This window comes from Rhea americana, unplaced genomic scaffold (assembly GCF_003343005.1).
Source record: "Rhea americana isolate MKP2758 unplaced genomic scaffold, rheAme1 scaffold_615, whole genome shotgun sequence".
In the NCBI taxonomy this organism is placed as follows: Eukaryota; Metazoa; Chordata; class Aves; order Rheiformes; family Rheidae; genus Rhea; species Rhea americana.
The window spans coordinates 62,244-75,749 of record NW_028186774.1 but is presented as its reverse complement, the minus strand read 5'-3'; the positions used below and the strand labels follow the sequence as shown (position 1 = coordinate 75,749).

The following is a 13,506-nucleotide window of genomic DNA, read 5'->3' as shown; positions in this document are numbered from 1 at the left end:
CCTCCCCAGGGTCCCACTGGAGTCACCGGTCCCAAAGGCGCCCGCGGTGCCCAGGGTCCCCCCGTGAGTATCGCCGGGGAGGGGGGGCCGCGGCGGGCGAGCCGCCGGCCCGCGGTCTGAGCCGCGTTTCTCTCCTTCCCCAGGGAGCCACAGGATTCCCCGGCGCCGCCGGCCGCGTCGGCCCGCCCGGCCCCAACGTGAGTTCGGCGACGGCCGCGCTCGGTGCCTGCCCGGCTCGCGGGACGCCTCCGCCTTCGCTCCCGCRCCGCGAGGTCGCCTCCGCCGCCGCTTTCCGCCCCGCGCGGGAGGCTGAAGGCGGAAAAACCGCCGCCGTTTGCACCGACKCCGTCTCCTTCCTCTCCAGGGTAACCCAGGTCCCCCCGGACCCCCCGGATCTGCTGGCAAAGACGGTCCCAAAGGTGCTCGCGGCGATGCCGGTCCCCCGGGCCGGGCCGGCGACCCCGGGCTCCAGGGCCCCGCCGGTCCCCCCGGCGAGAAGGGCGAACCCGGCGAGGACGGCCCCGCGGTGAGTTTTTCCGAGGGGGGGGGAGTCCTCCGCCGTCCGCTCGGCGCTGACCCGCCGAGTCTCACCCTTCCCTCTGCCCCCCCTTTTTTTTTTTTAATACCTTTTTTCGGCAGGGTCCCGACGGCCCCCCCGGCCCCCAAGGCTTGGCAGGACAACGCGGCATCGTCGGGCTGCCCGGCCAGCGAGGCGAGCGAGGCTTCCCGGGGCTCCCGGGRCCATCGGTGAGTCGCCCGCGGGGGCGACGTCGAGGAAGAGCCGGGCCGGGATCGCGCCCTCCCCAGCACGCGACGGAGGGTTTGCGCGGAGCTGGGGGGGCCGCCGGTGCAGGGGAGGATCTTGCAACCAAAGCGGATCGCAGTGGGGATTTAGGGTTGATTTATGTTTTTTTTTTTTCTTTCTCTCCTCCCGTCTAGGGYGAACCTGGCAAACAAGGAGCACCCGGCTCGGCGGGCGACCGCGGCCCCCCCGGCCCCGTGGGTCCCCCCGGGCTGACGGGTCCCGCCGGCGAACCTGGGCGCGAGGTAGGCGAAACGCCGGCAGACGGGGCCGGCTCCGAAACCCCGGCGCTGGGTGCCGCTTCCCTCCCGCCCTGCGGCTCCTGGCACTCGCCGGGGTCCCCTCGGCACAGCATTTGCTTTGCCGGCGGTGGTGKTGGGGGGGGGTGGGGGAATTTATAGCCAATTCTCACGATTTTTGCATGCATCCCGCTCCCCTCCGCGGGGACGTAACTTCTCTCCTCGTCCGCAGGGCACCCCCGGCGCCGATGGGCCCCCGGGCAGAGACGGCGCTGCTGGCGTGAAGGTGAGTTCGTCCCGCGGGAAAGCCGTCCCCGAAACCCCCTTCTCCCGGCCAAAAAGTCCCTTCTTTGAGGGGCCAAAAAGCCCCTTCCCTGGGCCGTAAGCACCCAGGGTGCCGGCGCCGAGCATCCTTCTCCCTCCCGAGCATCCTTCTCCCTCCCGAGCATCCTTCTCCCTCCCGAGCATCCTTCGCCCCGCGCCGTCCTCATGGCCCCGGTGTCTCCATGCAGGGTGATCGCGGCGAAACCGGTCCCGTGGGCGCTCCCGGCGCTCCCGGCGCCCCCGGCGCTCCCGGCCCCGTCGGTCCCACCGGCAAACAAGGAGACAGAGGCGAGACGGTGAGTGTGGGCGCCTGCCGGGCCGCCGGCTCATTAGGTTTCGGGGCTCGTTAAGCCAAGCGCCGATAACCCGCTGGGATAATTGACGGCGTCACCCCGGGGTGCAATTAAAAGCTCGGAGTAATTGGGAGAGCCGGGCGGGTGCAGCTTGAGCGGCTGTCGCCAGCTCTGAGCGGGCGCCCGGGGTCCCGTTAGCGGCTGTCAGCGACTCGGAGCAGCTTCCGGAGGCTTCATTAGTGTCTTGAGCTCCGTTAGGTCTCTGCGCTCTTCCCCCGGGAGCCGTAAGCAGGGAAGAGCTGCCGGGATGTTTGCAAATCGCTTTMGGTGGGATTATTGGGAGCGAACGGCTCCGGCCGGGTGTATTTAAAGATGCTGTTTGGAGCCAGCCTGTTGCTTTTCGCCGGTGCAGCGGAGAGCTGGTCGGTGTCGGGCTCCGGCTCGGGGTTTGGCCGCCYGTCGGGGCCGGTTCGGAGACGTCCTGAAGACGTCGCCCGGCTCCCGCTGACTCCCCTCTTCTCTCTCCCCAGGGTGCCCAAGGGCCCATGGGTCCCTCCGGTCCGGCCGGCGCGCGCGGCATGCCGGTGAGTATCGCCCGTCGCCCGCTGCCGGCGTGCGCTGCGCCGGGCTCCCGCGGCGCCCTCGGTCGCCCGCCTGCGTCCGACGGCCGCTCCGCTCCGCTTCCAGGGTCCCCAAGGTCCTCGCGGCGACAAGGGCGAGACCGGCGAGGCCGGAGAGAGAGGGCTCAAGGGTCACCGAGGCTTCACTGGGCTGCAAGGGCTTCCTGGACCTCCCGTAAGTGTCGCCGACGCTCTGCGCTGCCAGAGCCTCCGGATTTCGCTCCGGGGTCGCTCCGGCCGCAGAAGGAGCCGCTTGTCGGCTGCGCTGCGGAAGAGCATCCGCCGCCTCCGACGCGGCGAAGCCACCGGCCGCTTTTCTCCTTCCGCAGGGTCCTTCCGGAGACCAAGGTGCTGCTGGTCCCGCCGGTCCCTCCGGCCCCAGGGTAAGTCCTGCCAGCGGGGTCCTCTCGGGGCGCCTCCGTCCTCGGTGCACCCTGCATTCCCGGCGTCTTGCGCTGACTCCCTTTGGGGCTCTTTCCTAGGGTCCCCCAGGCCCCGTCGGCCCCTCTGGCAAAGACGGCTCTAACGGCATGCCCGGCCCCATCGGTCCTCCCGGCCCCCGCGGACGCAGTGGGGAACCGGGTCCTGCGGTGAGTGGAAGGCCAAGCGGCGGCTGGGGAGAGGTTGTGGCTGGCAAACCGGACCGTCAAGACCACGTCTTCTCGCTCTCGTAGGGTCCCCCCGGAAATCCTGGTCCTCCTGGTCCTCCTGGCCCCCCAGGCACTGGCATCGACATGTCCGCTTTCGCCGGCCTCGGCCAGACGGAGAAGGGCCCCGACCCCATCCGTTACATGCGGGCGGACGAGGCGGCCGGTGGCCTGCGGCAGCACGACGCCGAGGTCGACGCCACGCTGAAATCCCTCAACAACCAGATCGAGAGCATCCGCAGCCCCGAGGGCTCCAAGAAGAACCCAGCCAGGACCTGCCGCGACCTCAAACTCTGCCATCCCGAGTGGAAGAGCGGTAAGAGCTGCCCGTCGCCTTGCCCCGTCCCTCTTCACCCAGCCTCCTGCGCTCCGGAGAGCAGCCGGATCTGCAGCGCTCTTGGCTCCTGGCCCATCCTGCTCTCCGCTTCCTCCTCCGCGCGGCTGAATCCCCCTGCGTGCAGCTCCCGTTCTCCCAGGAATTAGTTTCTCCCAAACCTGATGTTGACACGTGCCACTCGTCTTCCCCGCTGCAGGAGACTACTGGATCGACCCGAACCAGGGCTGCACCTTGGACGCCATCAAGGTTTTCTGTAACATGGAGACCGGCGAGACCTGCGTCTACCCGACCCCGAGCAGCATCCCCAAGAAGAACTGGTGGACCAGCAAGACCAAAGAGAAGAAACACATCTGGTTTGCAGAGACCATCAACGGCGGTTTCCACGTAAGCATCCCTGATGTCCGTGTTGTGCACCAGGCGTGGGAAGATGCCCTCAAGGATCATAAACTGGCTGGTTTTTGAGGATTATCTTGGAAGTTTGGAGCGGGTCGATTTAGCGCTGCAAAGCAAAGGGAAAAGGCTGCGACTTTTGCAGCCATCCGGGGACGTTAGGTGTGGAAGTCCCCTCAAAAGGGTGGTCACAACCCCTGCAGGCTCTAACTTCTCCCCTTTTCCCTACAGTTCAGCTACGGCGATGAAAACCTGACTCCCAACACCGCCAACATCCAGATGACCTTCCTCCGCCTCCTGTCCACCGAAGGCTCCCAGAACGTCACCTACCACTGCAAGAACAGCATCGCCTACATGGACGAGGAGTTGGGCAACCTGAAGAAAGCCGTCCTCATCCAGGGCTCCAACGACGTCGAGATCAGAGCTGAGGGCAACAGCAGGTTCACATACAGCGTCCTGGAGGACGGCTGCACGGTAAGTCCCTTGGGGTGGGAGGGGTCCACCAAGCCCCATTCGGGCACGAGGAGGTGTTGTGGGTTCGGATGTCTCCGGGGTGTCTGATAACGTCCCTCCTCGCTTGCTTTCGTCGCAGAAACACACTGGCAAATGGGGCAAGACAGTCATCGAATACCGATCACAGAAGACCTCACGCCTGCCCATTGTAGATATTGCACCTATGGACATTGGTGGAGCTGATCAGGAGTTTGGCGTGGATATCGGCCCAGTCTGCTTCTTGTAAAAAGAGTTGTTTTATTTGTGTGTTTGTCTGTTTTTTTTTTTTTAATCCAGCCCGATACCGTTAAAAAACGAGCAAAAAAAATGCCCACCCCCAAGGACCTGAGTACTTTCCAATCACTCGTACGACTTCTGCACTGAATGGCCGAAACGACCCCCAAATTCCCCTCGATTCACGTGCTTCCGTTTGGGACTGTTGCCAAAGTCGTCACGGGGCAGACTGCGAAATAAAACCACGGTCTTATTTATTTATTGTCTTCCTGTAAGACCTATTTTTGGGTCAGGTGGAGGTGGGAATCTAACTGGCAGGTACGAAGGCGCCTCCCCGCAAAAGGGATCTCCCAGGTCCGGGTATAAACTAATCCCCTCCCATCCCCATCCCTCCCCGTGTGTATCACCAGCAGGAGTGCTATGTATAATACAACAAAAATGGTGCTATTATTGTAAAACGAGTCTGTATTTTTTAACATCGATTGATATAAAAAGAAAAAAAAACCTTTGGTGGAAAGTACAAGTCTGTCTGCGCTGTTTCTTTTCGTCTCTCGCCGGAGGCAGCTGCTGCAGGCTCTGGCCCCTTGCTTTCAGTTTCCTGGCTTGTCTCTCTTCCTCAGCCCTGATAAAGGAAGCTTTAAGGGTAGATCTTGAGCTTTACTGGTTTGAAGCTAGCTTACAGGAAGGAAAAAACCCTCAAAAAGAGAGGAGGAAAACAGGAAAAAATAAAATAAGTGAAAAAAAAATCTTGAAATGCCAGGAACAAACATCTTGCAGCTGCAAGGTGCCTGTAGGATCATTTGTTCCCCCTCACCCCTACGATGGTGCCAGGGCAGGTTGAGGCACATGATTTCTCTTCTAGGGGTGGGAAACCAGTAAAAACTCAGCCTCCCTCTTCCCCTTGGTTTTACTGGGATCAAGTCTCACAGAAATGGGTCTGGCCACAGCCAGGGGGCGAGCAGGACACGCAGGGAGAGGTTTGGGGGTGGATGGGTTTGGGCGAGAGCTGTTAAATGTTTCTCTTAACATTTGCTAAAACTAGGTGCATGGATTGATCCCTAAAAACGTCTCCCACCTCTACTTAGCAAGGAAACAGGGCTATTTTGTGCATGTAAAATATAATTTAAGGATACATTTTGCAAGGCTGAAGGTGGGTAGAGTTCACAGCTGTTGCTTCTTGCGGAACAGCTCCATCCCTCTGCCTCCCCCCAAATTCCCGACCTCCCTCCCCAACCTGCATCCTATTTTCTGCATTAAAGGCAGAATGCTTTTCCTATTAAAAAGGAGACAAGAGACCACCACTGAGTTTGTTCTCTTCACATTAATTTCCACCTGACGCCGTAATCTTTGTTGAACGATGTTTTTATCTGATCTAAGATATATCACGACAAACAGGAACAGGCACAAATAAAACCTTTAATTAAAGAAAAAAAGTTAAACCAGCATGGTTGTCATTGCATGGTTCAATAAAGTTATATATGTAAGGTCTCCTCTTACATACACTTGCTAACTAGAAGAAAAGCCTCAGTAGCTGATTCTTTCCCTATCTTAAAAGAAAAGTTAGCCCACAAGGCGTTACAAACCCACTTGGTCTCTACGCGCGTGAATGGTCAAACAGGGAGCTGTTGACTTGCAGTTTTACAAGATGCATGACAGCTCTTTTTGTTAAAGGTGGGTTTTTTGCAGTAATTGACAATATGAACACTGCAGTTTTCCATTAATAAAAGTGACTTAAAAGGATAAAAAACCCAGACTTCTTAAAAAAGCTACTTTGGGGTCTGCATCATCACTCTGAACACTCGCAGCTGGCAACACGGCAGCAGCCCCTCCCTCCCCCCGTTACAGCACACAAAACAGGCTTTGCCAGATTGGGATCTTTTAAAAAAAAAAAAAAAAATTGGCAGAAGAAATTCATTAAAAAGGATTGGAGGATTAAGAAGGATTTTCAAAATAAACGCCCCTTAAAAGGCCAAGTGCTTTGCCACATGACCCAGCAGGCACCCCTAATTACCAGGGCTCTGGCTCACTGCTGGCATCTGACACACCACCAGCCCAAGGCAAAGCAGCTTTCCTGCTCTCCCACGCAGCAGAGTTAAGGTTCCCACCACAAAGCATCCCACGAGCCCCCCAAATTACCGGTGAACTTAAGGGCTGCCTCCCGCTCCCCTCCCCTCAGTAAGTTGCTTCGAACAACTGGTTGCGCTAGGAGCTGGAGAGCAAAGAGGCAACGCGGGTAGCAGGAAGCCGCCGCTGCACTTCGCGGGGCATCGTGTGCCACCCTAGAGGGAGAACCAAGCCAAGAAGGACCGAAAGCTGTGGGGCTGTTGAAAGCCAGGAAGCCAACAGCTTGAAAAACAAGGATAGAGAACATAGTTGGTTATTTCCTCATCTTTTTAAAAAAGAAAACAACTACACAGCTCATCATAATTACAAGAGCTGAATTAGGTTTTAGGAAAGTCATCTGAGAAACTAGTGATGGAAATCACAGAGATCAGCGGCAGCGTGACAGCCACAGAACTTGGTTTTGCATATCCTGTCATCGGTTCGGGCCGTCCCCCGCGGAAACAGAGGCTCTGGAAGGAGCATGGTTTCCCCGTTCCTGCAAGATCTACTGCTCTGGTTGAGYTTCTCATCCCTTCTCCTTTAACACAAAAGGCAATGAACTGGCTTCCGTGCAAAATAGACATGTAAGGCCCCACAGGCACCGCCCCACGGGAGAGTGCAGAGAGACAGACTCCAGTTATGACACCCCTGGTGTCCAGCTCCAGCCCTCCCTTCAGAGGACGGGATAGCTCCGCTCCGAGTAGAGTCCCTTTGTATTTTCGGAAGCTTTGCCTTTGCAACCACGATACTGAGGCTTAAGAACTGAACTTTCCTAGGGAAGACTCTTCATTGCTCTCCACAGGCTTAGAGCTGGTTTTCCTGCTCAACCCCCATTTCCTAAAATCATCAGTGAAAGAATAGGTGCTTCCGAGTAAAAGGTGCGGGGATGCWGCCAATCACAATATAAACACTAATTCCAGGACAGAGTCTAATTCCAAAAAGAGAAACTCACAGCTGCTTCTGTTTCCAACAAACGACACTGCACAATAACATACAATTCAGATTTAATAAGTAAATTCAGTTCTAGAAATTCTGCTAGGCGTAACTGCCACTTCTTAAAAAAACAACACATTTTTTTCCCCCACACTCACCCAAAACAAAGCATCCTTCATTGAAAAAACACCCATGATCTTAATGGTTTCCTTTGCAGCCTTTGTGTTTTGTTTCCACACATACCCACACGCGCTAGCGCAACCTAGCTCACAAGGGATAGTCAGGGAAAGATGTAGGTGCACTCCCAGGAGGCTGCAGTGATTAAATTCCAGGAAAACTATAAAGAGCAAAAGCAGGATGTGCAATCCTCTAAGCTGCAAACGGTGCAAGAAGTCTGTAGCAAGAACTAAAGTGGGTGCTGTGGTTAACTTTCACATTAGGTTTATGTACTCAATATCATCATTCTGGAACAAAGGGCTCCTGTAAGGTAAGCCTTTGAAACAAGAAACTCATGCTAACTTGCCCCAGATCAGTTTAAATCTACACTCATTTGCCTGAAGGGCCCTAAAAGGAAACCAAGACAGCAGCACTTGCATATTTAGTCTTTATACATCCTTTCCTGTGGGGAAAACCCATGGCAGTATAAAGAATAGCATTCTATAACACTGTCCCTTCTCAGATCCGTCCCAAATCTTTGGGAAAGCAGCAGGCACAAAGTGAGGGAGAGGAACTCACAGCTGTCGAACACTGCGTACGCCCCAAGCAGCAGCTTCAGAGCTATGCGTGAGGGAGGAGGGTCCAAGCCGTGCAGCCCCTTAGCACGTCCCCAGCAGCACTGCACTTCCTGAGGTTGTCTTTGTTGAGACTGTAGCTTTGGTATCGATTCAATGTCGGCAGCCTCAGACTGCTGCCAGCAACTAAAATCTGCGCAGCAGAAGCAGCACGTGTAGAAGGAAAAGGAACCGAAACCATCGATCTAGTGCAAGTTATACGTGCACAGATAAAGCCTGAACGCCTTATCTCCACATTCCTTGCAAGAGACTATCCCTTTTTTATCAAGTCCTGCTTTGAAACCTGCTGATGATGTGTTGCCACTGAACAAAGGATGCATCTATTAATTGCACAGAACTAATTAGTTTGCCCTGAAAGAACAGTGCTAAGCTTCAAAACAGCTGCAAAATTCAACTCAATGTTTTACCCTTGGACTGCAAGGCATGGTGCTTCAGAGTCCTGGTCCCCTACCAAAAGCTTGTTCTTTGGAACTGAAGATGAAGGCAGGCTCAGCAGGTCCCTTACTTTGCGAAGGGGCTTGTTTGCTTGCACGTGAACAACGCCTCAAACAGATTTTGGGGAGAGGCCAGCAATTCAGCCAAGCCGCACAACAAGCGGTGTGAAATGGACCCAGAGCTTTCAGGTATCTCTGCCAGGATTTCCCAAAGTTACCAGCGATCCTCCTGTTTCCATCTGAAAGTTCACAGTCCTTTCCACAGCTATCTATTTCACATGGGAAATTTGTCTGCACATCCACCTCCCACAAAAAAATATCAGCCCTGTCCTCGGGGCGTGCTCTTCTCTTTGGTTACCCTCGTGCTGACGGGGTCGGCACGGAGAGAGGCTCCGGGAAAGCCGTGGAGTTGGTGCTGCAGTCCACGTAATGGTACTTTTCCAAGGCGCTCTGGGTCACGTGGCCAATGTACGAAAGCTTCACTGATGTTCTGAGAGAGAGCAGAGCAATTTAGGGAAGATGGGACCAACGTCAGGAATTTCTCTATTAAAACACGAAAATTCAGGAGGTTTGGCATTTGAAACAACTCCCCTTCCCCCTCAAAAGCTGTGGATCCTCTCAGAGATACATTCAACAAGCGCACCCAAGACTGTTCACTGTGGTGGGTTGGGATACACAGAGCTAGCAAATACGGACCCTAGAGCACACGACTAGTCATGAGAGCTCACATTAGAATAAACTGCTGTCTTCTCCTTCCCACTTTTTTTTTTGAACCCAACTGTGTCAACTGGCAGGAATTAAAGCTGATACAATGAGCAAGGCTGGGGAGCTTGCCAAGCAGGATTCTCTTGATGGACCATAGGTTTGCTGCACAAAAATTCCCCTTCGAGTCAGGGGCAGAGAGTAGAGAACAACGTACCTCATAAAAATCACTATGTTATGTACCTTGACCTTGGGAAATGTGCAGAAGAAACTAGAAGAGACCAAAACAAAAAAGCAGGTCAGCAGAGTCTAAGCAGGGTTTAGTGCACAAATCTCAGACATCTGTATTTCCCAGATATCTTCTGGTGACATTTTCCCATTTGTGTGAACTCAGCTGGAGACATGGCCCAAGAAAACTCTTGATAAAGCGACCTTTCAAGTCATTTCCAGCAAATAGTTATTTTCCATAAAATATCAGAAAAATCAAGTCTTTCCCAGAGTGAATTCTAATTAAAGCAGCTTAAACCTGCCCTCTTCCCAGGTATCCAGAAGAAATAGTAAATCCTTACTACACGTAAGAGAAAGGTCCACCTATCTCTGCCTTCACAGTGAAATTCACCTGCAAAGGTAAAAGAAAAATACATTCGTATATAGCTTTAGTGACTCAGGAGACTCCCTCAGTATCAGTTTAAGACCACCCCTCTGAGAATCTTTCCTCCTTTAGGTTCTGTGTTGGCTGGCACGCACAAAGCACAGACTATTCTAGTGCTAAGATTATTTTGCCCACCAAAGCTTTGGGTATAGATAAATTAGGATTAAGTTAACTGGCAATACTGGCTAATTTTGACATCTGATGACACAAACAGCATATATTACAAAGCCTCAGACTGTGCAATGAAAAATTAAATACCAGCTTGTCACTCAGCGGCTGGATGCGGGAGACATTGGTGATCTGCTGGGTTCCAACAACAGTGTTCATGTACTGGACCTGGCTAGTCAGGCTGGTCACTGTAACCGCGTAGAAGTTGGAGTTTTTGATCCTTAAGGTGGCCTGTTTTGAGAAAGATGGGAAACATGAGCAGTGGTGGCCTCTCTCGCAGCTGAGCAGCAAAATCTCCCTCCTCACACACACACAGACACGCCAAAACTTTACCGTGATGGCAAGAACGACAACAGAGTTCTTCTTGTCAAACCAGACTTGAACCACTTTAATGCCATCATCATCCACAAGGACAGAGTGCGGAAACAGAAAGAAAACCACCAGCCCTGATATCAGAAGGCAGAGCAGCACTGACAGCAGGACATACTGCTTCCTGGAAGAGGCAGGAAAGGATTTCAAACACAAGGTAATCTTGGAGTTTCAGATGCTGTGTTAGGGCAAAGTATTTAAAATTCAGCCTAGCCAACAAACAACACCTATCTGCTCTTCCCTGGGAAGGGCACAGAAGTGCTACTCTTATATTCTCAGTATCTGAAATTGCTGAAAACCATTGCCCTTCACACAGTTTATTTCTTGGTAATGAGTAACTGAAGAATCATTTTCAGCACTATAATGTTTTCCACAATCTAGCATTTTCATTGCTGGTAAACCAGCTTCTTCTTTAAAGCTTCACTGAAGGGCACAGGGACAAAGGGCATGAGTCGTATCTGTTTCTGCATTCACCCCTACAGTGGGATTCGACAGGAAGTATTTAAAGTTACATTTTAAACTGTATTTATTGGCATACTTAGACTAAAACAAAAACACTAGATGAAGGAAAGACTGCAGACTGGGTGAAATGTTTAGCTGTGGCCATAAATGACAAAGAGCCCCATTTGTTCTTTACAAAAAGATAATTACATTCATACTGTGCACTTACGTTCTCTGTGGACGTAGCCGTTGGTCAGTGTAGGGTATCAGAGCCACCAACTCATTTACCTGTTCTGAAAAACAAAAGGAACGCATTAGTCTGCTCTGTTCACTTCCAAGATCACTCCTCTTTGCAAGGATTATCACATTCTTGGGACACTGGTGAATTCTAGGCAAAGTTTATTCACAGCCCTATACCAGCCACACAAGAATATGGCTTTTCTAAAGTGCTCCTTATACATCAACACAGAAAGAAGTGAAAAACAAGCATGAAAAACAAGCTACACTTCAGAATTTAAAAAGCACTTTTAAAAACAATGCAGGTATTTTTGAAGAAGAGTCTATAACAGTTATTTCGGATAAATAAGGAAGATTTTTGCCCCATGCACGTGGTATTTAAGTCTGAATGGAGATAGTCACCTGTGGGAATACAGCCAGTGCCTTGGCAAGTGGGACAGGTGATGCTGTCCTGACCTGTGAATTCAACATATGGAAACTTGGCAATGTCTTCTTCACGATCCCGGCTATCAAGTAAGTCGTCATCATCATCAGCGTTCTTCCTCTGCCTCGAGGTAGCGTTATTAGCAGAGAGGGAAAGCAGGGAACCCATCGCAGCTGCTGTAGAAGAGCCGCATAGCCTAAGACAAGAGACAGAAAGAGCAGTAAAGGTCATTAAAGCAGCTTTCGATCTGCTTCCGGCAGACAAGGAAATCATACCCCTAACTATAGGCACGAAGGGCATCACTGGCCACAGGACACCTCCTTCAGACAGCTCCCTCAGGGACTCACCCCCTCCAAATCCCCTCTAAATATCCCCCCCCAAAAGGGCTCCACGTCCCCTCAGATGCCCCTCAAAAGAGAGTCCCCACAGGGACTCATCCCCCTAACACCGGCAAAACCTGAGACATGCTCCTCAAGGATCCCTCAAGAGCAGCATGTTCCCACACAGTCCCTGCAAAAACAGAGACCTCCTAACCACCCCCCCACGACCTGTCCCCCAGCACCCACCACAGACCCTCCCGAGAAACCTATGCCTGCTCAGACCCCTCCAAAGTGACAGACCACCCCCTCAGACATCCCCAGAGACCCTCACCCCTCAGAAGCCCCCAGAAGAGACCCACACCTCCTCAGACCTCCCCCAAAAGAGACACTCCCCCCAAGGCGCCATCCCCCAGCACCCACCACAGAGACACTCCCCCCCAAAGACCAATACCCTCTCAGAACCCCCCCAAAAGGGACAAACCCTCGCAGAACCACCCCAAAACAGCCCCCTGAACCCCCCCAAAAGAGACACCCTCCCCCAGCACCACCACAGAGACCTCCCCAGAGGGAGAATCCTCCCACTCAGACCCCCTAGAAAGAGACACTTGCCAAAATCCCCTCAAAAAACAGACCCCGCTTTCAACTATCCTCCAAAAATATATATGCGCCCCTCAAATATTTCTCCCTCCCCCCAAAAGAGAGCGTCTCCACCCCTCCCCCCAGCCCAGCCCGACCCGGCCCCTCAGACCCGCCGCCGCCGCCGCCTCCCTCCGCGCGCGCAGCCGCCGTCGCTATGACAACGCCGGGCACCAGCCCGTGGGCGGAGCCGAACGCTAGCCCCGCCCCGCCCTCGGCGCACGCGCAAAGCACGCCGCGCGCCGGGCGGGGCGGAAAGGGCGGGCTTCCGCGAGGCCCGCCCCCTCGGAACGCGGATCCGCCCCCGCCCTGCGCGCGCGCAGCGAAGGGGGCGGGGCCTCCCCGCCCGGGGAGGTTATTGGGCGGGGCTTGAGGCAGTGACGCAAGGCCACGCCCGGGCGTGCCGCTCCGTTAGTGCGCCTGCGCAGAGGCGCGGCAGGGCGGTGTCCGCGACCACACCCGTTAGGGCGTGGTAGACAATGCGCATGCGCCGGAGCCACGCGGGGCCGTGCCCGCTCGGGGGGCGGGTTAAAGCGCTAAGCAGGGCGTATCCCATGTGCGCATGCGCACTGACGGGCTCTGCGCGGGAGGGGGTGGGGTGGGGCACGCGCATGTCTGTTGCCGCCGCGCACATGCGCAGGGGCCGGACGGTGGCGCGCAAGGGCCAGAAGGCCCCAGTGAGGCCCAGTGTGAGGAGCGGCCGCCCAGTAGCGGGGCCGCGCGCACCAGTACGGGCCGCGACAGCCGTGTGTGGGCGCTGCACGCCCGCGGAACGCGCAGGGCCCCGGGCAGGCGCCGCCCCGCGGCACTGCGGCCCCCGCCGGCCGCGGGAGGTGTCGCGACGTGCGGCGGTGCTCAGGCAGGGCCGAGCCGCGGGCTGGGCCTGAGCCCCCCGAGCCGCCGTGGGGCCGGCCCCAC

At 54.9% G+C, this 13,506-nt stretch overlaps 2 protein-coding genes across 3 annotated transcripts in view; one reads left to right on the top strand and one right to left on the bottom strand.

Moving 5' to 3' along the window:
• LOC146587098 (uncharacterized) overlaps positions 1-4,901 on the top strand; it is a 6,185-nt gene extending 1,284 nt beyond the window's left edge. The window contains exons 8-22 of the mRNA XM_085320177.1: positions 10-63; positions 144-197; positions 365-526; positions 640-747; positions 940-1,047; positions 1,274-1,327; positions 1,554-1,661; positions 2,189-2,242; positions 2,346-2,453; positions 2,608-2,661; positions 2,761-2,868; positions 2,953-3,241; positions 3,459-3,646; positions 3,884-4,126; positions 4,245-4,901. Of these exons, the coding sequence (XP_085176303.1) occupies positions 10-63; positions 144-197; positions 365-526; positions 640-747; positions 940-1,047; positions 1,274-1,327; positions 1,554-1,661; positions 2,189-2,242; positions 2,346-2,453; positions 2,608-2,661; positions 2,761-2,868; positions 2,953-3,241; positions 3,459-3,646; positions 3,884-4,126; positions 4,245-4,391 (1,839 nt within the window). The 3' untranslated portion in view covers positions 4,392-4,901. The remainder of the gene's footprint in view (positions 1-9; positions 64-143; positions 198-364; positions 527-639; positions 748-939; positions 1,048-1,273; positions 1,328-1,553; positions 1,662-2,188; positions 2,243-2,345; positions 2,454-2,607; positions 2,662-2,760; positions 2,869-2,952; positions 3,242-3,458; positions 3,647-3,883; positions 4,127-4,244) is intronic.
• Positions 4,902-7,473: 2,572 nt separating this feature from the next.
• On the bottom strand, positions 7,474-12,746 carry TMEM106C (transmembrane protein 106C). 2 transcript variants are annotated; one of them, XM_085320179.1, is made up of 8 exons: positions 12,701-12,746; positions 11,611-11,828; positions 11,201-11,264; positions 10,495-10,654; positions 10,252-10,392; positions 9,911-9,960; positions 9,559-9,612; positions 7,474-9,129 (listed from the first exon to the last, which is right to left on the bottom strand). In XM_085320179.1, exons 2-8 carry the CDS (start codon positions 11,798-11,800, stop codon positions 8,994-8,996), a joined length of 795 nt encoding a protein of 264 aa, XP_085176305.1. In that variant the 5' UTR covers positions 11,801-11,828; positions 12,701-12,746; the 3' UTR covers positions 7,474-8,993. The 2 variants fall into 2 exon arrangements, with proteins under 2 accessions (XP_085176305.1, XP_085176304.1); XM_085320178.1 differs by lacking the exon at positions 12,701-12,746 and having other exon boundaries at positions 11,611-11,988.
• Between the last annotated feature and the right edge of the window lie 760 nt (positions 12,747-13,506).

Coding starts and splice junctions, on each gene's coding strand:
- TMEM106C (XM_085320178.1), bottom strand. CDS start 11,932: ATGCCCTTCGTGCCTATAGTTAGGGGTATGATTTCCTTGTCTGCCGGA. Junction 9,961..10,251: donor AGCCGCTGAGTGACAAGCTG/GTATTTAATTTT, acceptor TTACCTTTGCAG/GTGAATTTCACTGTGAAGGC. Junction 9,130..9,558: donor AACATAGTGATTTTTATGAG/GTACGTTGTTCT, acceptor GCTCTCTCTCAG/AACATCAGTGAAGCTTTCGT.